Genomic DNA, 27,404 nt, shown 5'->3' with positions numbered 1-27,404 from the left:
AGAAGGAGTAATTGCAAATAACATGTTTAAACATGGTACTGATGATGACATTTCCGTACTGTGGAAGTTACGACTCTTGTGAATCTGAGTTTTATGAAGATGATTTCACTACAGTTGCCTTTTGTTTATGAAAAACCTCTAGCTTCCACCACAAATTTTCTCTTGTCAGGACTGATCCTTCTAGCATGCAGGCTGTCAGGGATGCTAGCTAAGCTGTGTGCAACTGAATTGTGTGTTTTAACATTTGGTTTTCTATGTTGTGTATTTTCTGGAGTTAAAGAAAACATCGCATCAAAAACTGAACTTGGGCTAAATGGTTTTGAGCACATTAAAAGTAATTCCCAATGTTTAGCTGCATACATCAATCCGTTAATTAGGAAACTAATTAACATTCACTTCACTCATTGGAAGATGCATGGGTACTTCTTATTGACTTACGGAAACAATCAGATTGTTTCAGTGAATCAGAAATACAACGTTATGCACATTACACCAGAAGTTTAATATATGAAAGCCGTAATTAATTATCTGTATTAATGTGGTTTATATAAGTTCCTTGCATATTTTATGTCTTTTGAAATCTATTACTATTATTTATATTTGTGTCTTATAGTATGAAGTATTTGTTAACATTTCATAAACTTGTGGACTGAAACAAAGTAACAGCTGATTGATTTAACTTTGGTATGTCACTGTGGCCAGTAAGGGTGGCAGGTTTTAGTTAATGCATCCTTAGGTTATGTCAGACTTATGAGGTGAAAAACTGAGTACTTGAGAGCATTGTCTTTTTCAGCCCTCGAGGGATGTAATGGATTTGAGTAATGAAGGTTTCCAGTGCTTATTCTGTGCAAGAGAAGTAATCTTGAGCTCTACCTAATTCTAACCAATAATGATAAATTAAAAGAGAATAGCTGTAGCGGAAATACTGTTCAGTGCCCGTTCCTGATCTCCAGGGTGAAACTGATCTTCCTGGACAAAATTTGAGCACAATAAACCATCAGTGACATCCTGTGCTGTTTGAACATCATGTTTTTTAGGGGAATGCAGAAGGTCTTCTGAATTAACTCATATTCAGGAGTCTTAAGTTTAGCATGGGTGTGGGCTGTTGTTCCAGTAATACATTATAACTGAATAGCTGACCTTTGAGGTGTGTTTCTAGACAGAGCAAACAAGTAGACTTCTTGGTGATCTGCTTATTTCTGTACTTTGAAAGAAGGGATGTTCAAGAGTTAGAACTTCATAGTGACTACCATGGAAAAAGTTATAATGCAGTGTCAAATGGTAAGTAATGATTGGGGAGGATTTATTCTGCCTTCAGTTAGAAGCTCAAGATCTAACTCTCTTCATAATATATTCAACAGTGCATTTCTGGAAAGCGGTTATAACTTCCTCCTCTCCCCCCCAGTTATTAGAAATTGGGGACTCTTAGTCACTATCATCTTGCTGCCTTATCAGCTGATATGGAAAGTAACAAATAATTTTTTTCTTTATAATGACCTTTACATGTAGGAAGACGTGGGTCTTGCAGGACAAAGTGCCTCCAAGTGGCCGATATTTCCCAAGTTTTACTATTTGCTCTCTTCCAGACCATGTCTAAATTGACAGCAAAATCTTTGATATATTCATCCAGGAGAACCTTTATCCAGTATTATGCATAACATTAGAGTAGAAAATAATATATTAAACCGTACGGATCGTATTCATATTAACGCATGGCGATATGAGAATTGCAGGTTTTGAAAGTTAGTAACATTTTTTACTTAATCCAGCTAGTGATCCACTATAACTGCTGACCTTTCTATCTTGACTCAATGCTTACCTGGTTATTCTCCATCTTGCATTTTTGAATTCTCTAAGTATACCACCACACACTTTCCTTTACCGAAATCTATCTTGTGGATTTTCAGATCATATCTTCAATTTGTGAAAATAATTTTGTATGCTAATCTTGCTAGATTTTCTGCTTTCTTAATTCAGTATTATCAGACCGTTTTTTGAAAATACCCTTACCTTCACATTCCTTTTAAGTGAAAGTGTTGACTAGAAGCAGAAGGATTTTGAACAAATCGCATCCATGTCGGATTCAGATGGCACCCCACTGGAAATGCTCTCAGTGAACTATTGACTCAGCCTCTGAGAACAGATTAGTTTTGGCTGTTGTACACATAACATGTAGATAAAGCATGTCTGTATAGTTTCCTTTTGAGAATGCTTGGTGGGACATATCAAACACTAAAGCAAAGATGTCTCATAATATACTGCTTCTCTTTCACCACATCTCAAGTGACCCTGTCAAGGAAGATTTCTTAAGAACAAATACAATTTTTGTTACAGCTTCAAATTCACTTTGGATTAAGACTGTAAAGATTTTCTGTTCAGCATATTTATCCTTATAAGCCTGGGGCGTTGTTAGCAGTGTACTGTTTCAAAAGTCTGCAAACACAAAGTCTGGTTTTGTGCCAGCAGATCTTATTTTTCCCCAATGTTTTATTTTGTGGATGGCACAAACGAATTCAGAGGACTCCTTCCACTGTCTCAAAGGATTAATGCCTCTTTACCTAGCCTTTTCTGAACTTGTGCAGTTAAAAGCAAGCATACGCTAATAAAGACACTAATATCTTCTCCTCGTGTGGCTTACTGCATGTACAAGGAAAGTGGATTGGACTGCTTTAGATATTAAATAGCCACCAGGTTTTTCTATGGTAGCGTAGTTTAGAAATTATTTGATTGCTATCAATATTAGAGTTTTGACAAGTACATTGTTTTATTTTGTTCCAGCAATCCAAAGAGCTACTCATTTCTCTCTCTCTCTTTCTTAGGGACCTTCTGTGTGCAAGTAGATCATGTGAGTCCTAATAGGCCACAGTGAATAAATAGCTCAGCTGAAATCACTGTGCTTAGAGCATAACAAAGGCTTTGTTCTGCTGGGAACAATGGAGCCAACAAGGAACAGTAGGAGGGTGATGCTAAATGCTATCTCTGTGGATTTTATTAAATACTAATGTGCAGTGGACTGCCAGGGAGACTTGACAGCCGCGTTACATTTATTTGTCATTGTTAGTCTCCCAAAAAGAGCATAATGGTCACCTTGTTGGCTGATGTTTTTGCCATCCACGTAAAGTGTGTTTACAGAGAGAAATAATATGTTAGTATTCAAAATCTGGTATACCTCGTAGACTGTAAATGCATTGCACTAATCTCTTATTCAGTTTCTCCCTTTCCAAGAAGACTGTCAAACAGAACTCTGTCATCACAAAGTAAATTATTTTACAGTGTGAAAAATTGAACTGACATAATTCCATGTCCTTTACCTTCTTTTTGAGTACATTTATTACAAAAATGCCTTTTTTTTTTTTTTGTGGTGAAGCTTCTGTTGGAAAAACATTGGGAGGCTAGTCCCTTCAAAAATTATGATTTTGTTAAAAAAAAAAAAAAAATTCTACAGTTTTTGGAACTTTAACTTTTCTCAAATTACAAATGTGCTGCTTATATTCTTTAATTACATAGGTCTTTCACTATATATAGGGTTATTTCATCCAGGCCATTTTATTCGTGAAGCAGTAACCAGACTGGGTGACAGTGACTGATGGGTATCGCTTCACCTGCTCTCTCTCCCTTAATTGTTGACAACCATGGGCAAATTATACATATTTTAATTGCAGTTTATTTGTTCTGGAAAATGTTCTGGAAAATTTGTTCTGGAATCGTCCACAGGGTAAATCCAGCCTGTGAAAGCTCTTTCCGCTAGGCCTCAGACTCTGTGGATCACTGGAAACCTTGCTGAAGAAATTAGTATGAAGACCAAACAAGTTTTTTTGTTGCAGCTTTACCAAATAGCTTAGAAAATAGGAAGAATTTCCTCTCTGTTCCTTACAAGTAGCTGATGGATGGAGGAGAGGGGGAGAAGGTGAAATGGAGGAAGGAAAATACATCTTTTCCTGTTCAGACAAGAAACAGGAGCAGGAAGGAGATTCCTTTGTCAGTATGCAGACCAGAGGAAAGGAGGAGCTCAGGGAAAGCAAGTTCACACAAAGGAAGTTGCTCATGCTGAATGTCAGTTCTGTAATAGGGTTCTTCTGTATCGACTGGTTCAGTGCAATTTCAGCATTATTTTGTGGTTCTGTGCAAAACACATTGCAGGGTTACGTTTTCTTTCCATGGGTTTCTGTTGCATACTGTGATAATTTAAAATAACAATAGGGTTTTGTGCAGTCTCTGGAATTCTACTTAATAATGGCAGAATTTGTTATTTTTGAAGAACAGGGCCATTTTATAAATAAATGCTCTAGAAGTGTGACTCTGCCATGTTGTTTAACATGCTTTAAAAAATGAATTGAAAGCATAAATGTGTATTGTATTATGTAATAGGCCTGCAGTTGACATGTGGGAATTAGTATTCTGATCTCTTAAACGTATCAGAATGGAATGTAAAGGTACCTTCCTTCTATTTATAAGGTAAGATTTCTGTCAGTACTTGTTACCTTAAGATAAATCAGGAGATACTTAGTGGAAGACAAGATTGTGTGTTAAAGCTAATTACTATCTAATGTAATGTAGCTGCAGGTGTCCTTAGTGAACAGAGTCTCTGGTTCCCTGACTTACCAGTCACAATAGAAAGTGATCTCCATCAGTCTCATGTTTCTGCATCAGAAATATCATCCTTGAAAAAATACAGAAATAATAATTATGAGTTAGTTTAGTGCTTGTTAATCCTGGGAAGTGAAGGAAATGATGCAGTATGGGTAAGCTGTGTAGTGTTAAGTTTTCCTTTTCCGGCCTGCCAGTTCGTTGTACTCCTGTGTACAGAAAAATACCTGGAGGCAGCGACAGGGCAGTTCTGCAGCAGTGACGTCTTCAACCTTGTACATAGGGCTTACTTCAACAGTTCAGATAAGAGGTATTTTTTAAACGTAGATTTGCTGCATAATTGAGAAGTTCCATAATTGGTTATCTACCACCTTAGCTGGACAGTCTATCCTTTGATTATTACTAATTGTTATTGTAGTGCTGGTGGATCAAGGATGTGAGAGGCAAGGTATGTGGGAAGAAGTAATATAGGGTGTTATATGAGGAGAAGTGATTTGTTTTATTAAGCCAACAGATTGAGATATTTAGAAAAATCATAAGAGCTTTTGGCATACAGCCATCATCCTGTATTCTTCATGAGAAAGAGGATTGGTGTGATAAAAATACTGACATCAGTTCTCCCTGTTCCTCCCAGCAAATTTTATCAGTTTGGTTAGCAAAAGCTCTCTCCCTAAAAATCTTTTCTTTTGATTTACTTTAACATCGGATAAATATATAAATAAGGGAGGGAGAATAAATTCTCATCCCTTTAAAGGCCCCTTCTTCCAGTGTTTAAAAAGAATCTTTATTTCAGGATTGCATCTAACTTTCACTCCCTTATCTTTGTTTTTTTATTTTTGTTACTGATTAACTTACAGCCTTACAGTTTTAGTTACAGCCCTTATGAAAGCATAAGGACAAAGATGTCAGAGCAAAACTGAACTATAGGTTTTATTGTAATTAGACAGCTCATAAATAAATAGTTGAAACATTTTTTGTAGATGGGAATGTATATATTTTAAATATCTTTCTCTGGCATTTATCAATATAGTTTCTAATTATCTAATGAACGAGTATGAGAACATCTGCATCTCACTTCTACTGAGGATAGTGAAACATTATTCTTTCTTTTTACAGATAGGATAGTTAGTCTAACTTGACAAGATTGCTTTCTACCTGGGCGTAGAGCTCAGGTTCTTTTGTGTCCTAATTTACAATAATTGGAAAGGCTCTTTTTAAGTTTAGAGTCTAATCTCAGAATTTCAGAGTAAGGAATTCTGAAAAATAAGATCTGGGTTTTTTTTTTTTTTTTTTTTTTTTTTTTTTTTTTAGGGTACCCTTGAAAGTGGAACAAGCAAACAATGCTCGTGATGCCTTGGCTAAAACGGTGTATAGTCATCTGTTTGACCACGTAGTGAACAGGGTAAACCAGTGTTTTCCATTTGAGACTTCTTCTTTCTTCATTGGAGTTCTAGACATAGCTGGTTTTGGTAAGTATACTTACCAAAAAAAATTAATTTTCTATTTGTCTGTTATTGCCACCAAAGATTCAATGATAAATTCTGTAATGGAGAGTGGGAGCGTTTTCTTTTTGGTGGTGGTGGGTGGGATGGGTTACAAGGGCTTAAGAAGATACTAAGAGAGCAGATAAAGCCTCTTTCTCCTGAGACACAAGAATGTAGGGGAGGTGTAGAGCTTCTCTTCATGACCTGATAACACTAACAAGCATTAGTGTGAAGCTAGGCATCTTTGTAATGGTTTCAGATTCAGTGTCTACATAGATGCAGCTTTTGAAGGACTCAAAATATGGAATGGAATCTTACTGTGGCCACCCAGTAAAATTCGGAATGATATTGCATGTGCATGCTGTTTTCCCATTCAGTCCTGAGAAGATCACTGCATACTGACAGACAGGCAAACGAAGCCTCTGAATTAAGATACTGTTTCCTAGAGACTGTATAGTTCTGTTACAGAGTTGGACTTTGGGCTCCTGGTTGCTCCCTGGAAGTGGTGGGTGTTGATGGTTCCCGTAAAGCTTTTGTGCTGTTTGCCTCACTGAGATTCAGAATAGGGCATGTTTTCTGGTGTGCTCTAGCCCTGCCAAAGTGGTCCAAGAACAGTGAAAAAGGGAACCTTTGGTTTTCAGGTCTTTAGAGCTATGATATCCTGTGCCAGCCTGTTGTAACATGGATGCATGAGGATGTATTGGTACAGTTTCACTGTAGCATCTTGCTTTGGTTTGCTGTCAGGTATAACTGTCTGTTACTTGTCTTAGAAATATGATCTTCAGCAGTATTTTTATATCTGTCTTATGTGCAACTTGAAAATCTGTAAAAGCTTTTATTTTACTGAAAGAAATAGATATGGATCTGAACACATCTTTAAATATTAGCACTGTGAAGCTTTTCTTAGTTACTATGTAATATGATTCTTGGAACACTGGTTTATCATAGAAGTTTAACTTCTGTTTTTCAGAATACTTTGAACACAACAGTTTTGAACAATTCTGTATTAATTACTGTAATGAAAAACTGCAGCAGTTTTTTAATGAAAGGATTCTGAAAGAGGTATGTTATATTTAATGTTATATTTGAGGCTTTATTTTTTTAGTAAAGAGAATCTTACTAAAGTAGCACTGCTTTCCATAAGATTGCACATTATGCTTAGATTAAAAAAAATTCAGTTGACAAACTGTTTTCCTACAGTGTGACATCTAGTTGTGCCAGAAAAGAATATGGCTTTTTGAAAACCAACAATCTTTTTTCTTCTTCTTTTTTACCATTCACTAAAATGAGGCATCCAGATACTGGACAGTATCTCATATACCTAATGGGAATATCTAATTGCGTGGGCATATCATTAAGGAGGTGAAGTTGGAATGTATTAAGCTATGGAAGGAAATTCTAAAATCTGTGTTGATTCATGTTGTATTTAAAAATGTCTTCAAGTTTACTTAAAAAACATTTTTGGTGGGTAAAAAAAATACATGGTGAGTAGTGTTTTCTCTTTTCAATTACCTTTTTTTTTTTTTTTTTTTTTTTTTTTTTTTTTAAAGGAACAAGAACTTTACCAAAAAGAAGGCCTGGGGGTTAATGAAGTGCGCTATGTAGATAATCAGGACTGTATAGGTATGTCAAGCTACTCGTTAGTTTCATAGAAGAAAAAAGCTTCAAGCAGAAGAGGCATAGCAAAATATGCATAGCACTAGTAATTTTATGCTTCTAATGACTGTTGCAACCTTGTGAGTTCTTCCAGCTTTGTATAACATTCCAGTTCTCGTTGGTAATAGAGCCATGTTGTCCTACAGTGTGTAATAACTGCAGCTGGGGCTTGTAAATTTCTTGTGCATTTTCCTAGAAAACTAATTAGAACACCTAACTGGGGTGTTCTAAAGTGAAGAAGAGTAAATAAAGTGAAGAAGGGTGTGAGGGTGTCTGGTGAAAAATACTGCATGAATTAAATCCAATCCCATTCCCCCCACCTTTTTTGAGCCAGTGAGCAAGGAAACAAAATGAACTATAGGCAACAGGCTGTAGATGTTACTGCTGCTTTTAGGCTTCCACAGCCTGATATACACCAGAGGCTTAAGATGATGATGATGATGTTGTTTTGTGGTTTTTTTCTTTTCTCTGAGTTCCGCTTGTGTTCTCCAAATTGGTGGGGTTTTTTTGCTTTTGCATTTACAGTAATTTGCTTATGGTAACTAGTCAGTCCTGGCTGAGCAGAGTGTGACAGAATTTAACATCTGTTGCAAAATGTCTGTTTTTTCTGAGTTTCTGTAGCTCTGCTGAAGAAGTTTTCACTTTGACAGATAGCGCTGTACAGTCACTAGCTCTGGCTTAACTAAAGACAATCTTGTCAAGCAAACCTCTTATCTATATCTTGTGAAAAAGCAACAGGAAGGTATTTGGAGGAGGGAACAAAAACGTAGCAACAGCAAATAGATGACTTCTATGAATACAAATCTTATCTCTTCTAGGGGTTTAATAATGTGTTTAATAATGTGTATATGAGCCTGAGCCTGTTCCCAAAAATGTTGTTATAGTTTAGAGACTCTCATGTTTCTGTAAAAGGGGTAGCTTCCCCCCTAGTGCATGTTCTTTTTTGAAACGTATTTCAGGATCAAAAGGGGTTCTCTGGTGGCTATTGGAAGAAAAGGTCTCTGTCTGACTCATAGGGGGAAAATAGGTCAGTTGTAGAGATTGTTGCCAAGTTGTTGCCTTTTCGTGCCATAGAAAAGGTTTGGCTAGCTTACCTAAGAATACAAGTAGCAGTCACTCAGTCATGACCCCTTTTACTATTCCAACCAACATATGACACCCCACCACAGATTTAACACATTTCTTCATTGTATGAGTTACTCTTAAATAAGTTAATAAAATTATAGCTTAGTTAAACCACAGCATGTGTGCCTTTTTCCTGTTCTTGCATAATCAGAAGAAAAGGATTTTCTACTGCCTTTTGAAGTGAGTGAGAAAAAGAATGTTGGTTTTTGTCGAAATACGATTTTGTTTAAGGTATTGGACCAGGCCAGTGACAGCAGTGAACATTTAGAAATATTAACTGTCACAAGAGAGAGGGATGCTTTGTTGACACAGACAGTTTTTTAACACTATGGAAGAATCTTAGAAACAGTCATTAGTATGTTAGAATGGTTTTGATGGAATGGTAGTCATCTCTGTAGCTAAATTAGCTTATTCAAATTTTATAAGGATAAATTCTTTGTGCTTTATATATAGCCTCATACTGTATATGATCTGTGGTAAGAGTTCGTAGGCATTGCTGCAGTACAAGCATCAGTCATTTCTTCCTTTCCACAGAAAAAAAGTAGGTAGTAAAAATTATTCTTACAAGAACAGTTTCATAGATAATACAAGAAAGTTTTAAAACCTGCAAAATTCTTCTATCTAATAGTTTCAAGAGCATGAATTTCTATGTCAGCTTTCAAGGGCTTTTGTATATGTATGTGAAAGGTCAAGGCAATACACTTGTGAAACATTGTGAAACCACCACTGTATGCGCAAGTCTGATCTGCCTTTCTTAAAACAAATGCATTTCACTTTTCCTCCCTGCATCCTGCTGTGAATGGAAGTATGTGCCTTTTCATGCTTTTAGTTTTGACATGTGGTGAAACATGGATGAAAAGCTTAAAAAAAACCCCAACAATATAAGCAATTATCCCATAAAGACCTATAGTTGTACCACAGAAACATTTAGGCACCTTTTGGGAATTAGATGACTAAATTCAACTTGAGACCCAGCGTAAAAATCAAACAATCCGTGCCTGATCTTTTTTCCCTCGTGTTCCTTGTGTTGGAGTTAGAACTTGGTATGTATAGGATATCGATTGAATCAACAATTCAGATATGTAGAATTAATTTGCAATGACTTTTTGTATTTTGCATTAACAGCTTTCTGTAGATACTGTTACACAGAATCAGATCAGTAGCATTTTAAACTTGTAATATGAGGTTATATAACTTGATATGAGGTTATATATTCAATTTTTGTAAACATATTTTGTTTTATTAATAGATTTGATTGAAGCAAAATTAATAGGTGTACTGGATATTTTGGATGAAGAAAATCGTCTTCCCCAACCAAGTGATCAGCATTTTACTTCAGTTGTGCACCAAAAACACAAGGACCATTTCAGACTCTCTGTAGGTTTATTTTTGCTGTCTGTCTTGTTTTATTAAAATAGTTCTGGGAACAATTGATAGTAACACTTCAATTTAATGAAAACCTTTCCTAAGAAATCTCATACCACACCAGTCTGCACAATCCATATTCTTTTGTTAAAGACAAGTTTGCTTATTACGTTTGTTGAAAAGTTCACTGAAGGCTTAAGTCTTCTAGCAATTCTAATATCCTGCTGAAACTAAAGCCACATTCTTCACTTACATTTGAAGTTTGTTAACATGTAATGCATGAAAAGGAAATAAAAACACATTTTAATTTATATTATTTCATATCAGAAGAGCTATTTTGTTGTTCCTTTCAAAAATTGCTTGCTTTGGAGAATATCTGACTCACATGGAGTGTCTAGCTAGCACTTCAGAGATGAAAATAGGGAATGCACAAGGAAAACCTTTTTGTTGTTGTTAATTCTTTAACGTAAAGCACTCTGTGGAAGATTAATGCAAATTATTGCAATTTATGTACATGACTTCTGTTGAAGTGGAAGGGGGGAAAAAAAAAAGGCAAGCAGAGGGAGCCAAATAAAATTGTCATCCATTTACCTTTCCTTAAGTTTCCACTTAATCTTGCTTAACTGGATTGCTGTGCAATGAAACATTTGTGTCGGTATGTGTACGATCAACTAGGTAGTGGCCTTTTAAAATACACGGTCTTAAAACATATTTTAAGCTTCTGTCTAATCCTATTCATATGACAAGGCTATTCATCAGCTGCAGAATGAATGGTACAAAAATTGTTCATTGAAGGCAAAAAGAAAATCAACTAGCTGGTGTGTTAGCAATCCTGGTGACTTTTATTTTGAATGTGAGGTATCTAAGGGTGTGAAAGGGAATGAAAATAGGTTTTTGGAATATTTTGGTTTGAACAGGAACGGCAGTGGTCATCACAATTGTACTGCAGGAAATGTCATTTTTAACACCTAGTGCTCCTGGCAGAATCATGGTGATGTTTTAAGAATAAACTTTTCCTCGCTCTCCAGTGTAATTCTTCTTTGTAATTCAACTTTTTAATTCCAGATTCCTAGAAAGTCGAAATTGGCTGTTCACAGAAATATCAGAGATGATGAAGGCTTTATTATCCGACATTTTGCAGGAGCAGTATGCTATGAGACGGTAATTTTACTTACGCAAAACTGTTTTTGTTACGCTTTGTAGTATTTTTGTATTTTTCAGTGTATGTAGGTTAAATAACAAAATTTCCTTTCATCAGAAGAAAAATTCAAAAGTTGATACGTCTTAGCTTTGAAACTAATTTTGTGAGTATGTGACAGGATTGACAGTTTAACTTCTCAGATTAGACTGGTTTGGTGACATGTATTTCGTGTAAGAGTTTGTTATAAATCTATAGGTAATAGTCTCAATATTAAATATATTTATTCATTATCTACTACAAATCTTACATCAACAGATGTTTGCATCTTGGGGAGAGGAATGTACTATGTGATATAAAAGTATTGTTAGACTTTAAGAGTAACTTTTCAGAAGCATGCCTATCCTTGAATGCAGTCACTGTTTATGTTATATTAAAAATCATATTTTATACTTTTTGTTTTCCATTTCTACTGGCAGTAGAATCTTTCATGTACGAATATGAAATACCTGAAATTGCTACTCTGAAAATACATTCCAGATTCTTGTACTTTTTTGACTATTCATCATACAAAAACAATGAAACACCTGAAGCTAATATCTAAAACCTAATTTTTTTTTAAAATAAGACTTTAGGATAAACAAAAGATCCATAATGCTTCGTTGTTCTGGTCTGTAACTCCAGTGTGTAAGAGTGAAGCTACTTCCAAAGATTTTTTTTTGTCATTTGAAAATGCATACTTTAAGGGCTTGTTCTTATTTACTTCAAAATACTCCAAGAATGATAATGATTGCTGTGCTGTTTGGAAGTAGGCACATTCTGTAGGTCATTTTACAAATAAGAAAATTGAAGTCTGTGTGTTACCTACCTGATTTTTCTGAGGTCACTCAGTGAGTCAATATCAAAATAATAAATAAAATTGAAACACATTCGTTCCAAGTGCTCTGTGTTTAAACTGTATACCTCATCATGATATGTTAATAATACCTTAGAGTGTCTTCAGGAACAGCGGAGCCAGATATGAGCACATAAGCTCTGCTGTCAGAACCAATGAGATATGAGGTAGCTTTGGTCCAGAAGCTAAGCTAATATGCTTGACTTAACTTATCCCCTCCCTCAGAGGGACTTAGCTTGGGCCTTAAAACTTTTGGACTATAGCTGCCTTGTACCTCACCTGTTACTTGTTTCTCTTTCTCGCTGCACTTGTGGCAGTTCTTACAATCTTATTTGTGGTGAGGACGCTCCTCGGGCTGCATTCATGTTCCGGTCTTGTGTTTTGATAGTCCAAGGGAATTTTGGAGGCCTGTGTTTGTCCTTTGTTTCTCATTACCATTAAATCGCTTTATGGGATATTTGGCAAATTCATATTTTCTTTGAATTAGTCTTGGCCTCTTCTGTTCATAAATATCAAAGTCACTATTAAAGTTGCACCAAAAGCTATTGAGAATTTTGTTAGTGCGAAATAGGATACTAGTGTCTTGATCTGTGAATTTCAGTGTAATGTGTTGTTCTTAACTTCTAAAAGTTAGTGAGCCAGTTTAAATAAAGCAGAGAGGTAAGGTTTGTAGGAAGGGTCAATATTTTTTATTAAATCAAATGTTCTTAAATAGTCATAGTACTACTAAAATAACCATTTTTCATTTCATTTTCCAAACTGTGTAGATGCACCAATTAAAGTGTGCATGTTAATTCCCATTTCACAACTGATCTTAAGTGATTTTACAAGCAGTGAAGAATTAAGCTTCTCAGAACTCCCAAGTGATGATGTGCTGACTGCTGGAAATGGAAACAAGGAGGATAATCATTGACAGAAACACAACTGATCTCTTAAAAGGCACTAAACCTTATCTTGGGTTTCGTAATTCCAACATCCTTCAAATTTAAGAATATCTTTTCTCTCTGTCATTAATGTTTCGTGTGTCCAGTTGAAAAGTTGTTTGAAATAATGTGGGACCCCACATATTCTTGCTGATTTTTGAATTAAGTATTTAATTAAAAATTAACATTGTTTTCTTTAATTTTCTTTAAGACTTAAGTAACTGGGGCAGTGTACTATTATTGTAAATAATTAAATGTACTATTATTTTTTGGGTTGTCTTTCCAGATGCAATTTGTGGAAAAAAACAATGATGCTTTGCACATGTCCCTTGAATCTCTTATATGTGAATCCAAGGATAAGTTTGTTCGACAGCTGTTTGAATCTAACACTAACAACAACAAGGATCCCAAACAAAAAGCTGGGAAACTTAGTTTCATCAGTGTGGGAAACAAATTCAAGGTAACATAATATAGCAAAGAATCTTGTAATATATTCCACTTTTAAGTTACCTGAAATAAGTAGAACCTAAAGTTGGGACAACTAGTGGTAGCTTGAGATTCATACAAAGAAAATTTTATTAAATAGATGTTTTTTCTATTGAATTATAAGAAACCAATATATTCAAGCTACGTGCTATGCATTTCTGTCAAAAAGATGTTTCATAATAGTCCTTACAGAGATTATGCAGTAATTTTTAAGTCAGAATTCCGCAAAGCCACATGGAAGTCTCTGTTCATAAAGTTTAAAGTCTTGAGATCTAAATTTGGATTTTGTGGACTTTAAGGGGTTCTAAATGTGACAAAAGGTGTTCTTCTATCCTATCTTAATTGTGCATTCTAGAAGATGTATCAATTGGCTACAGTTTTCCATTCTCAAAATTCAATATCTAACCTAACCACTGTTTTTCCTCTTCTAAAATATAAAGATAGTCATGGCTTTCACAGAAAGATGTTCATTGTGCTGAATGTTTCCTTTCTCAATACCTGAATCTGATGCTTCTCCTCATTTTCTCCTTTCTTCTGCTTGTTGTAAAGCTGACCTTCAAACCTTGTCTTCTCCAAATGTTTTCTGCATCCTTTTCTCATTCAGCAGTTTTATTTTAGCTGGACTATTCCAGCTCAGGATGGCTAGAAAGAGAACTATAGGGGAATTAAGAGATGAAAAGCAGGCACAACCGTGGGCTGCAGGTAAATTTTTCAATCTCATGGATTTTCTGCTGGTAGAGCTGCTGCAATTTCAGCAAGAGCTCCTCTCAACACATCTGGGCCAGATCCAATGAAGGATTTGTATGCCTTCAAGTCAAGTGCTGCACATTTTTGGTATGCTACCTTACCTAGAGCACCTAAAACCCCACATCACGCAGTCCCTGGGGAAAGCAGGTATCTTAGACAATCCAAAAACCTTCTTGTAGAGCGGAGCACTGCCAATAGCAGAAGAGCGTTTCTGCATTTCTGCTCCATGTCAAGGTTAAGTGCTGAATCAGTGCAAGATAAATTCCTTCTTGCATAATTGTATCTTGTGGCTAGTGTTTAGAACTGTTCTCTAAAAAAGCAGGGGCTGAAGAACAGGAAGGATATGGTAGCAGCACTTCCTTTTTGTGTAGCAACAGTATTTTGCTTCAGGTTTATACTGTATTCAGTGTTTTATGTCTACTGTATTTCCCGTAGCACCAAGTTATTGGGCAGTCTGACAAAGGGGATTCTCCTCATACCATTCTGGAGATGGGTTGTATGTAGCCAGAAATAAAATTTTGATGGGGCCAGGAAGAGTAGGAGACAGAGTCTGACTTGTAAGGTAGTGGTTTTGGTATTTAACTGGGAATTGGGCAGCCTGCTCTCTTAAGTTTTGCTCTGACAATTATTTCCTCCTCCTTCTTATATAGCGGTTGTAGAATTAAACTGTAGCAATTGGTTTAATATAAAATGCGTGATCAGAAGGCAGACTGAAAAATGGAATTACATACAGATAAGCCATCTCCTGAGCAAACCCTGCAACCATGAGTCTGTTGTAGGTGAAGCTAGGATCCATTGTTTTTTATGACTGCATTTTCAAAGTGAAACCAACTGTGGGATCTTTGAGATAGCTTCCACTTTCTTCCATCTGGGTTTTCGATTCCTCTTGGATTTAACACCCCACATCCAGTAGGTGTGGACATGTGAATGATACCATTGTCCAAGGAGGGCTGAAGTAAAAAGGGAGGAATTTTTTATGTTAAGCAGCAATTGAGTGGGGAACTTTTTGGATTGCCTTTTGGACTTCGGTGTTCACCTCTGCACCTAGAACGTGACTAAAGTCTTCTTTGGATCTGGCCCATCAATCTATAATTCTTTCAGTGTTTTCAAGTTTCATGGCATTTTGAATGTATGTGTTACTTCTAGTAATTCATTTAGTGTTACCTTCCCAGACACAACATATGCTGCTGATGAACACTAATAGCCTTGAAAATTTCACTTCAGATGACACCAAAATAAGTTCTATTATCTTAGTAGAAATTTAATCTCTTTAAGAATAAGAATTCTTAGTGTGTTAGTATGTAAGTCAGTCTCAAATTCTTCTAATTACATCAATTATTAGATGATGTTGCAGGGACTTCTCTTTATGAAATCCTTCACACATCCCTTCCTTATAACTAATTAAAGTTAATTCTCATAAATCAGCTAAGGAAATAATGATTGATTAGTTCATCAGATCCACTGAAGAATCTTTGGGATGATTTTACCTTACTACGGTAATGATGGATTAAATCGTGATAATTCAAAGAGCAGTAGTTTTAGCAATATGTTTTATTCATATGATCATTTCATTAGTGAAATTTACCTGAGAATGGCTCTGCCTTATTTCTTGTCAAATCACAGAGTATAAGGAAGGGGTATTTTTCCTCTAGCTGAAATGTATTTTGTTGATGGAAATTAGGCTGTCCCTTCCAAAATTAAGCATTTCTAACTGAAGAAAACATGAAAATTATATTCAAGTAGAGATATAAAGAGTATGTGTAAGTGAGAACTGAGCAGGAGGTTATTAGTGTTTGTCATGCCTCTTTTGGCACTCCTTCTCTCTTTCTAACCATATCCATGATAAGTTAAAAAAAACCCAAACCAATTTTAACCACTGGAAGGACGACTGGCAGCTGTAGGTGATGCATATTGCCCATTCAAATCTAGTTTCTTGGAATCAAGGTAGTTGAAAGATCTGGTTAAAAAAAAATTAGTCAAAAGTCAGATCCTTTAAATTTTGGTTCCAGTACAGAAAATGAGGAATATGTTTTAGCACATACAGAATTTTGTCTTATTTCAGTCTATATGCTTAATGCTTGCTGGTAAACTAGAAAGGCTGGCACAGCAGTAATCTATGTGATAAAATAGACACATCCGTAAAGTAAAAGTATAGCTGTTTTCCTGATGTGGTTCTGGAATATTTTAAGTCTCTACCAATTACATTCAATAGCAACTGTAACTCGTTTTCCTTGATAGCTTTAAGTCTCTGGTGATCCTGTAGACTTGCCCCCAAATAATCATAGGACTGTGGTCTTTTCTCATTACAGCGTGTTTAAATCCAGCCTCAGTAAATGTGATTTTAAAATTATAGTCTATTGTCATCAACAGAGAATTAAAAATTTGGAAGTTTGGAATTAAAAATAGATTATGCAAGTTCATTCACCAAAATGTTGACTTAGCTTCAAAAAAACCCCAAGCAAACCCCGAGCATATCTGTTTTCTGTGTTAATTATTTAACATGCAAATATATGCCTGTTATAGATTAAATTTGGGCTTTCACAAGTTTTCAGTGTATTTTTTTTAATTATTGCTGGTCAGTCTCATTTTCTTTATAATTTTATTACGTAGGCATTATTTCCTTTATTTTCCCAAAAGGGGTTGCACTTTTTTTTGATAACTATGTTGTAGTAAGTAACTAGTCCGTACAGTATTGTTGTACAACTAAACACAAGCAATTTCCTCAGGACCATTCATGCACACTTGCATGATTTTGTCTGTTAAAATTTGTGAATGTTTGATTTATCAATTGTCTGATTTACTAACAATAAACATGCATGCAGTAATGCTATACCACTATTCTGTGTGTTTATTTCTGTAGTTGTCATGGTAAGACTCTTGAAATATCTGTTTTCTTTTACAGACTCAGTTAAATTTGCTTCTTGAGAAGCTTCACAGTACTGTAAGTATACATACAGATGCAGGTTCAAAATTTTCTGACATAAGTCATAATTGATTACCTTAATAATATGGTTTACAATAAATGTGACAAGTAATTGCTTTAGAGTTTGCAGTTACATGGCACTTTTGAAACGTCTTGCTGTGCAGATGATGATTATTGAGTTACTTTAAAAAAAACCCACCACCTTTAAAAAAGTTGTTGTAGAATGGATGTTACACAATTTGAGTAAACAATATGAAATCTGTCTGGGCTGCAATCTCCTTTTTTGTCACTTCTACTTCCCTCCATTCACTGGTTATCACTGATGACTAATTTGCAGAAGATTTAGAGATGTTATTTAGAAGTAAGGCAGATGATAATTTATTACTAAGTACTGTTTTCAGATTCCATAAAGCCATTAAAAATAAAATGTTTCATCTCACTTTTGTGATAGGCTGTAAATGCACAGATGGTCAAAGAACCTGATTCCCCTAATGAGTATTTGCTAATTTAGCTGATGTAATTTGATAGTTTGTGGAATTCTCCATGTAGTTCAACATACCCATTTTTTTAAGAACTTGTAGGAACACATTCTTGTTTCTCTTGACTGCATGTTCTAACCAATTCTAGATATGAGGTTATGCTCTGTCAAAAAAAGAAGGAGGAGGAAAAACATGGGAAACAAATGGGACAGGTGCTGCAGTGTAGCTGACATTAAGATTTTATTGTGCTTGTGAGGCTGGTCTGAAAGAAAGATGATCTTTCACACAGAACAATCTGGAACTGAGACCCAGTCCAGGGAAAAAGTATGTGGCCAGGCTTGCTATACTCTGAGTTTAGCTAACCCATAACTGAGGATGTATTGTTAATATAGAACTCCCTTGGCAGGTGCTCTCTTACTCTCAGCTGAGAGATGGAAAAAGAGAGAAGACACTGCAAACCAGGAGTAATACTATGTTTTCTCAGTCCCAATTTTGTTTTAGTATATAAGGTAGGTTATCGTTAGCAGCCACCTGTTATAGGAAAATCTGAATAATTGGATGGTGTTTTGCAAAAATGTCATCCTTCACGAATGTGAAATGATCAGAGAAAGCAGTGGTCAAAATTGTGGAGGTAGCACACAGCGTGATAAGAGAGGAGCAGACTGGAACTACATGGGGGAAGGGAGAATGAAGCCATGAGCCAAAAGAAACTGTAAAAAGTGAAAGTTAGAAGAAAGGAAGGTCAAGTTCATCTAGCATGATTCCAATGTCAGGATGCTGGTAGCATGTTCACTGATATGAACTCTGGAGGACTGAGGCATTTAGGTGATGTGACTGTAGAAGATAATGAGGGTAGTAGAATCTAGACTGCTAAATTGTAAGTAGATTGTACTAATGTTAAGAAGAACAGTTGAGTGAAAACTCAAAAGTTGAGGATCCAATTAATAGCTTGAGCATTGAGATGAGTTACATCAAGACCAAGGCTAGAGTGCAAAACTGATATATGAGGGGAAAAAGAATGTCAGCATTTCTCTTTTAGAATACTATTATTTTGTAATTTTGTATTGCGCCCCCCCCCCCAATTCTTAAATGACTAACTGTTATTCCAGGAGGTTTAAAAATGTGTAGATTCTGCTAACTTCTTGTTTTGGTAATAGGGGTCTAGCTTTATTCGCTGTATCAAACCTAATTTAAAGATGACAAATCACCATTTTGAAGGAGGACAGATCCTCTCTCAGCTTCAGTGTTCAGGTAGTGTATGCCTCTGATTTTTTTTTTTTTTCCCCTCTATTTATTACTTTGGGCATTATAGATTGACCTGAGTTTGAAATATGTGAGATGGAAGCAGTATTTCCTTGCTTGAACTGTTGCTTTCTAGAGGGTAGCTTATTTATGCCTTATGAACAGTTATTTAGCTTCTTAGTAACTTAGCTCTCATGTTAGTCAATAGAACCCTAGAAATAATTCATCTGAACAGCCATAAGGTCTCTTCTTCGCAAGGAGAGTTGATGTAATTTCCGTCAACTGTTTTTCCATTGATTATAATGAGAGTTCAGACATCATGTGCATATGTAAGAAGCCTTGTAGCCATATATTGGTACATAAATTTAGATTTCCCGACTTGGAGCTGAATCCCATCTCTCTGTGTTGCCCACAATGTGAATAGGGCAGCAGTTCAGTCCAGAACAATAATTACTGTGGCAGTTGAAGTGTTAGAAACTCCTGTGTGCATTTAGAGGCAGTCAGTATTAGCTGAGATATCTAATAATTGAAACACACCTGTTTTCTTTGATTTTGCGGATACTATGGTAGAGTTTAATTACCTTGTTTTAATTTTTCAAAATTTTTTTATACCACTGTTAATTTGATTTGGAGCTGAACTTCCATCAAGGGCACTTCAGCATAGTTTTTCCTGTTGCTTTATATACTCCAGATTGCAATGCTGCATTTTCATCATTATTGAAATGCTAGGCGCTTTCCAATATTACAGCTTTATTTTAAAGAATGAATATTAGCAGTTTTGCTCATGCCCCACTGAACAGCAGAAGGAACTGCTTGCTTGGGAATTAAGAGTGCTAGTATTGTTGTTCTTCATAGGGTATTCGTTCATCAAAGTTCTTCAATATTTATTTTTTTCCCTTTTCTGTATTTTTGTACTTTCAGCAGCTTGTGCTTAATTTTTTTCTCTTTTTGAAGTCCTTTTTTCAGCAGCTGATGTTTTGACAAGTCCACATGTTTAACATGTCAAGTTATCGTCACAAAAGCTTAACAACTTTTCAGCAATTAGAATTCCATTAACATCATTAGCAGTAGGTTTCTTCAGGTGAACAGCATTTGGCATGTCAGAGAGGAAAAAATAACAAATTACGCCCTCCCCTCCCCCATTGCAGTGTTTTACAGTGATCTTACAAGCTCACTTTTCCATATGTGCTTACTTTAGCAACAGTAAATGAAGCTGAATCTAGTAAAGTTATAATACGGAATGCTAAAAGAGCAAGATGTAATGCTATAAAATCATTTTTAAAAAAGAAAGACTTGGTGTAAACAAATCAAATTTTCATTGAAAGCAAATATGCAAAAGATTAAGTTTAAAGACAGCAACCACAAGTTAAGGGCTAACTTAAAAACTTATATGCAAAATCTGTTGATAGGGTTATGTAAAGCAGTGGGCAAAAACTGGCATGGCCTGTGCTACTTAAAGTAACTTAAACCTTTTGCTGACTTTGTGTCTGTGCTTTACTGATGTCCTAGTTGGAGCCAAAATGAGACATTAAAATTACATCTTAGCAGCTTATACCTAGTTCTGCAAGTACACTAAATGTTCTAGCACTGCATATGTTTTTGACGCTGCATCTGTACCACATCTCACAAATATCACTGACATGATGAAAATAAAAGCTTGGCTGGGCATTGTTTGTTTTGGTTTTGTTTTTTTTTTTTTTCTCTTTAAAAATGAAAATGTCAAGTCTGCTAAAAAGAAAAAAAATATTTAGAAGAAATATTAGAAAAAGATCCTCTGCATGCTTGGGTGTTACTTACCTCTCAAATAGGGAGAAAATTGTATGCACTCTTCTCATCTGTTCAGTATTAACTTCTTGTGAATGATCACATGATCAAGAAATGTTAGAGGCTAGATCAAGTCCCAGCTGAACTTTGTGGTTTAGTCTCTGAACAATGTCATTGAGGCTTATGTCATAAACTACCGGTTATCATAAAAATCATCGCTTCGCTTTTACTGATACCAACTTTTGTGCCTGTGCTTCTACGAATCTAGGAATGGTGTCTGTTCTGGATTTGATGCAAGGTGGTTTCCCTTCGCGAGCTTCATTTCATGAACTATATAATATGTACAAGAAATACTTGCCAGAAAAATTGGCTCGACTGGATCCTAGGCTTTTTTGCAAGGTAAGAAAGAAATTAATTCTTCTTCTATATCATCCAGGACAAAAAATGTATTGTGGGGGTTTTTTTTGTGTTTTTTGAACTTTTCTTTTTTTTTTTTTTTTTGAAGGAGGCAGAATATAATCCTAACTGTTTTCTGTGTTTCAGGCACTATTTAAAGCCTTGGGACTGAATGAAAATGATTTCAAATTTGGGTTAACCAAGGTGTTTTTTAGACCCGGCAAGGTAACGTTTCTCTTGGAGTTCATGAATGTGAATCTTAGAATAATTTCGGTTGGAAGGGACCTCTGAAGGTGACATTGTTCAACACATTGGTAAAAGTGTGGCCAACTTAAATAAGGTTGCCCTGGGTTTTTTGTAAATACTGTTAATTTTCTATGAAAAAAATATATATAAGAGCTGATATAATTGGTTTCATAGTCTTCTTGCTAATGCTGCTGTATTCCTAATGCAATGTTTGTATTTCCAGATGTTCTACCAGTCACTTAAGACTTTTGTTGACTATTAAAAAGAGCAAGTCAGAGCAAAGGAAAAATACTTTCTAGTAAAATCTATTTATAGGTGAAATCTCCTTCTGTGATTCTAAGCATTGCTGCTGCTATGCAGAGAAAGGAGATGAAGTAGGGAGCTGTTGTGACTAGAAAGGAAAATGATTGTAGTCCCAGAAGAATGTCATAATTACCAAAAAGTAGAAGTGTAGGATTTTCAGAAAGGTTGCCTTTAGTTGGACTCCTATACAAAGGTTAAAAATTGAGAAGTGCTTTCAGGGCTTTATTTTTTCCCAGATGCAAAATCAGAGGTGTCTTGAAGTTGTGGAAGACCAGAGTAAATGTTCAGGATGTAGAGAAACAATTAATTTTTTAACATTTTGGCAATAAATATTTTTAGTGATTAATAAATGGTTGGATTATTCAAAATGCTAATTGTTGCACATCAATTAAACAAACAAACAAGAAACCCTAGTAGTCATTTCTGTTATCATTAAAGAATAAAGTGATGCCAGACGTACCTGCTCACTTGAACTAATTGAAAGCTGATATAATGATGATATACAGTTTACATTAAAAATATTTTACCTTTTTAACTCAACATGCTCTTAAATAATAATGTCTAACACTCTCTGTTCTCCTCATTTGTAAAACTTTTTTTTTTAGTTTGCAGAGTTTGATCAGATAATGAAGTCTGATCCAGATCACTTAGCAGAGCTAGTTAAACGAGTGAATCGCTGGCTTATCTGCAGTCGTTGGAAAAAAGTTCAATGGTGTTCTCTCTCAGTGATTAAATGTATGTATTTTATGTTTTATTAAATCAAAATGTTTGTTAAAAATATAGCAAAGCAGTTATTACCTTGAAATGTGGCTAAGGACATGTATAGCAGATGGTTACATACTAAAGTTTGAGTAATTGCTTTCAAGGATGGTGAGATTTTTTTTATGCTTTATGTTAGGTACATATAGGGGGGCATAGAGCAGAGGTTTTTAAAAGTGGGACATACAGCCCACCACCAATCTCCTGTGTCTAGTCTGCTTGGGTGCTTACTGAAGCCTGGGTAAACACTTGCACAGAAATAACTAGCTATTACAGGTCTTGTGGGGAAGACTTCTACATCAGCAGAAGAACAGTAGTTCAACTCTCAGCTGACAACATGGAGTCATTTAGTTCTGGGAAGTGCCTGCACAGAGGTTGTCATCTCTGGACAGAAACTGCATGTTTGAAAGCACTGACATGAATTACAAGGCAAACATGTCCACTCCAGCAATTGCTGCTGATCAGCAAAAAAGTGCCTGTTAGTATTGATAGTGTGGCACTATTTGTGAGTGTGCACACGCTTAATTCTTTCTGTTTGTTTTGGGCGGGAGCCTCTATGCCTGGCTCAGGATTGTGAATTCTGTTGTCTGCTGTGTCTTAAGTGTTGTGGTTCCGGTATAGACCTAGCTCTCAAGCCCACGTAGTCTACATACAGTTTTGAGCCATCAAGTGTGTGAGTAATACAGGAGTTGTGTTAAAGCATTGTATAACCGTTGTAAACCATTGTTAAACCAAAGTATAAACCACTGAGACTCAGTATCTGCTGTGTGTTTACAGTGAAAAATAAGATAAAATATCGAGCCAGTGCCTGCATTAAAATACAAAAGACTATTCGGATGTGGCTTTGCAAGAGAAAGCACAAACCACGGTAAGAGGATATTCCTTGGTTGAAGAAAATGGATTTTTTAATAATACTTTCTTGTGAATGTAAAGAGGAGATTTACTATGCTTAACTAAATATATCTGAAGTCATAGAATGATGCTCAGTACAACTGAAAGAGACTTTTGAGAGGTGTCGTGTTCCTCCTCTCTTTCCCAAGGATGAATAGACTAAATCTGAACCTTTCCTAAGAGATGTTTGTTTAGCTCTTTGTTCATAAAATCCTTCAGTGATAGCCTAGTTATTAGAAATCCTTAGTTAAGTCTCTCTAAACGAAATTTAAGCTCATTAATTTTTGTCCTTTACCCATTCACACCTTCCTTTATAGCTCCCTTTCTTTTTTATCTTAAAAATAATTGTGTGTTCTGTCTGTCTTGTCTCCTCTTGAAATTAAGTAATTCCATTAGCTTTAATCTGACTGCATGGAATACTGATGGAAAAACCACTTCGATCATTAAGCTGTGCTGGCACCTTTTTGTTCTTTGATAGAGATCCAACACTATGTTCTTTAATAGTGGGGTTCTTATAAAATGTTTTCTTTTACATCCTTTGATAGTTATGTTTCATTTTGTACCTTGGCATTTCTGACCATGTCCCTATATTTTTAAGCTGTTCTGTCCTCATCTTTAATGATTTGATTTGGTTTCTGCTTTTTGTGTGTTGTTTTCCTGAAGCCCAGTTCAGTGATTTCCTTCTAGGAAGAGTGTCTCTGCAGAGTTGTAATTTGCATGTGTGGCCTTCAGTATTGGTTCTTCAAAAAGCTCCAAGTTTTCCTGGAATCTTCTTTTCCCCAGACTTCTTTTTTTCCCTGTGGGGTCTAATGACTGGGTTCCCTGCTGTGTAGTTTTATCTGATTCAGTCCCATTATTGCTCTTTGAGTGAGTGGCACAACTCAACCTTTGTCCACTCCAGTCAAAATCCTCTAGTGAATACTAATGATTTGTTATTGGGGGAAAAAAAAAAAAAACACAAACCCCACAATAATTCTCAAAATAAAAATGCATTTTTCCATTGCTAATTATTGTTTGCAAAAGGCTCCATTGCTTAGCTGCTTCATGTGATAATGTTTCAATTTCAAAAAAAAAGGGTGAGTGTTATCAGAAGGCATAACTTGTCTCCCCTATTTCGTTAATGTGAATGATAGTTTTAAAAATACCACCTTGTAAAAACATGTCAAGATACAAATAAACTGTCCTACCTTCACAGCATTGATGGCCTGATAAAAGTGCGTACGCTGAAGAAGAGACTTGATAAATTTAATGAAGTAGTAAGTGCTCTGAAAGAGGGGAAGGCAGAGACAAGCAAGCAGGTCAAGGAGCTGGAGTATTCTATTGATGCTTCAATAACCAAAATTAAGGTATGATAATAATCAGAGAAATAGTTTCTTAATACTGGAATCTTTTAAAAACTTAATCTAAAGTAGAAGGCCAATGTATTTTTCTTAATAGAAAAGACATTTTAATATAGAACTCTTAATTTTCAGAGGCACTGGGTAAATCCTGTTTAAAATTATTTGTGAATGTAACTGAAGTGGATCCTGAAACTGGGTGCATACGTCTAGACTTTGGTATTATTATCTTTGTTTCAAAACTGGCACTGGAGAATTTAAAGCAAAAATGCATGTTGATATTGTGAGACGAGTGTTGTTAATAATTTGCTTGTTGCTTTTATTATTGGAATAATGCAATTTATTGATTTAAAAAAATTTAAATTAATCAGGGCTGAAACATACAAGCATTTATCACAGAGTGAAGAGATTTATATTCCAGTTACAAGTTTTTTTCAGACGTGGTAGTAAAGAGAATTCAGCTTGCTGATTATGCTTCAGGGTCTATAGTTCTCTGTTTCTTGCCACAAGAGCACACGGACAAAATGAAAGCACACTGGGATTTATTAATGTTAGAAAAAATTTGATGTGTTGAATTTTTGTTTCATGCAATGTTGTAGCTTTCTTAGTGTACTGTATTAAGAGTTTTCTATTTAAAATCACAGTTGAAAAGATGATAGAGTTAACCTGTCAATTTCCAGTTCTCTTTTCTAATAAAAACAAGACAATTTGATTATCATCATGATACACCCTCAGTAAAGGTCAGCAAACACCCCATACTGCAATTTTATTAGTATACATCAATGTGAATCGTAAAATAAAATTAAATTGTAGCTATCAATGAGGTTTGAAAACATATGTAGCAAAGGGTATTGTCTTAAGTATTTTCAATCTGTTATTTGCTACTAATACCTTTTTAAAAAAAGTTAGTCACAGCATGGTCCAATATTTTTTCTGAGTGCTAGCACACATAGTAAGAGAAACAGTAATTTTCTGTGCTATGACATAAAAGGCAGAGCTGTAAATAACCACTGTAGAAGCTAAGAACGTGACACAAAATGCACATTGGAGATGCTTAGTTTTCATCTTAGCATGGTAAGAATGAATTTCTGTTGCTTAAAACGGCAAGGTTTAAAAAATGAAGGCATGTTTTAAAGAGAAGTCATGTTTAATTTCAGTGATAAAATGGAGATTACTTTGCATGTTTTTTTATGAGAGACGAGAGTAACGGATCCTCAGGATTTTAGGAAGGAAGGGAAGGATGTGCTCAAGCGCCTCCCCCACCCTAAAGTGTATATATAATTTAGTTATACTGCACAGCGCTCTCATTTCACTTAATATTTTTTCAGTATACATTTTTAAAAAATGAAGTACAAAGGTGAAGGAATATAATCCCCTCTTACTATTTCATTTTACAGACCACTATAATGACCAGGGAACAGATACAGAAAGAATATGATGCTCTAGTTAGAAGCTCAGAGCAGCTTCTGAGTGCATTGCAAAAGAAGAAACAGCAAGAGGAGGAAGCAGAGAGGCTACGACGCATCCAGGAGGAAATGGAAAAAGAAAGAAAGAGACGTGAAGAGGAAGAAAAACAACGAAGGAAGGAAGAAGAGGAAAGACGTCTGTGAGTCTTGAATAAGTTGCTGGTTATAGAATGAGAAAAAAATAGGAAAGGCACTTTAATGAAGGTTGTTTTTAATACTCCTGTGCTTAAAGAGAGTTGCTTGGATTGTACTCCTGGTGTGCTGTGCAGCGTTAAAACACTTCCTTTCCCAGTGTAGCCAGAATAGAGTATGGAAGAAATGATATGATGCATCTGGAAATACAGATGGACTTGGAAAGTTTCTTGACTTTACATGTAGTGTCCTGTGTGTACTGACTTCTGGATTACCATTCAATTTTATGGAAGATGCTTTCATATCTCTTGTTCATTTGCATTGTAATAACATGTTTTCATTTCCTCTTCCTCTTTTGTAATAGGAAATCCGAGATTGAGGCAAAGAGAAAACAGGAAGAGGAAGAGAGGAAAAAGAGGGAAGAGGAAGAAAAGCGTATTCAGGTAATGTTTTAGCTGTGTGGGGGTTTGGGGGTTTTTTTGGTTGTTGTTGGTTGTTTTGGATTTCTTTTTTTTCTTTTTAATCTTTTTCACAGCTTAGGTTCTCCACCGAGTATAACGGCTTCATTTTATAAATGCATGTCTCGAAGTCATTCAGCAGTGTTGGTTTAGTAGTAAATGTAAGGCGAAAATCAGGATTAGGGCATCCCAAGATAGATCACCTATTTCTCGTCCACATGCAAGTTCAGGTCTTTTGACTAGAGGTGCATTTGTTTTTAAAGGATTTTTAAAGTTATTTTAAAGTTAAAAAGTACACAACACTGGAGAATCCTAATTTAGCCTTTGAGGTTTTTGCAGGGAAGTTTGGCACTCTTTTACTAGAAGTCACATCTGGACTCAGGCTGTGTCGTGTACCAGTTTAACTGTAAACACTTGCAGAATATTGGTAATAATGAGAGGATACAGGACTGTCTCTAGTAGCCCCTTTGATTACATTCATGTAGAATAAATACATGTAGTTCACATCCTGCTCCTTTACCCCTCCCCCTTCATTCCTGACACTTTTACTGATCCCATCATGAACTGTCACTCTGAGGTGTATTTGGCCTCTATACCCTTGT

The 27,404-nt window shown here is 35.6% G+C and overlaps 1 protein-coding gene across 1 annotated transcript; it reads left to right on the top strand.

Moving 5' to 3' along the window:
• Positions 1-1,251: 1,251 nt before the first annotated feature.
• LOC104076903 (unconventional myosin-VI) lies at positions 1,252-26,799 on the top strand. The gene is made up of 17 exons (XM_009577929.1): positions 1,252-1,281; positions 4,785-4,897; positions 5,899-6,056; positions 7,042-7,133; positions 7,622-7,694; positions 10,102-10,229; positions 11,283-11,378; positions 13,460-13,633; positions 17,309-17,347; positions 18,966-19,059; positions 21,083-21,213; positions 21,358-21,435; positions 22,365-22,494; positions 23,296-23,386; positions 24,605-24,755; positions 26,144-26,352; positions 26,709-26,799. Exons 1-17 carry the CDS (start codon positions 1,252-1,254, stop codon positions 26,797-26,799), a joined length of 1,878 nt encoding a protein of 625 aa, XP_009576224.1.
• Positions 26,800-27,404: the final 605 nt, after the last annotated feature.

Source organism: Fulmarus glacialis, unplaced genomic scaffold (assembly GCF_000690835.1).
Source record: "Fulmarus glacialis isolate BGI_N327 unplaced genomic scaffold, ASM69083v1 scaffold20385, whole genome shotgun sequence".
NCBI classification, from domain to species: Eukaryota; Metazoa; Chordata; class Aves; order Procellariiformes; family Procellariidae; genus Fulmarus; species Fulmarus glacialis.
The sequence above is the reverse complement of the archived record's forward strand: the minus strand, read 5'-3'. Positions and strand labels throughout refer to the sequence as shown.

Excerpts from the sequence above, each read along its gene's own strand:
- LOC104076903 (XM_009577929.1), top strand. The coding sequence starts at position 1,252 with ATGGAAAAAGTTATAATGCAGTGTCAAATG. Across the intron at positions 21,436-22,364 it reads TGTTTTTTAGACCCGGCAAG|TTTGCAGAGTTTGATCAGAT; the intron begins GTAACGTTTCTC and ends TTTTTTTTTTAG. Across the intron at positions 22,495-23,295 it reads TTCTCTCTCAGTGATTAAAT|TGAAAAATAAGATAAAATAT; the intron begins GTATGTATTTTA and ends GTGTGTTTACAG.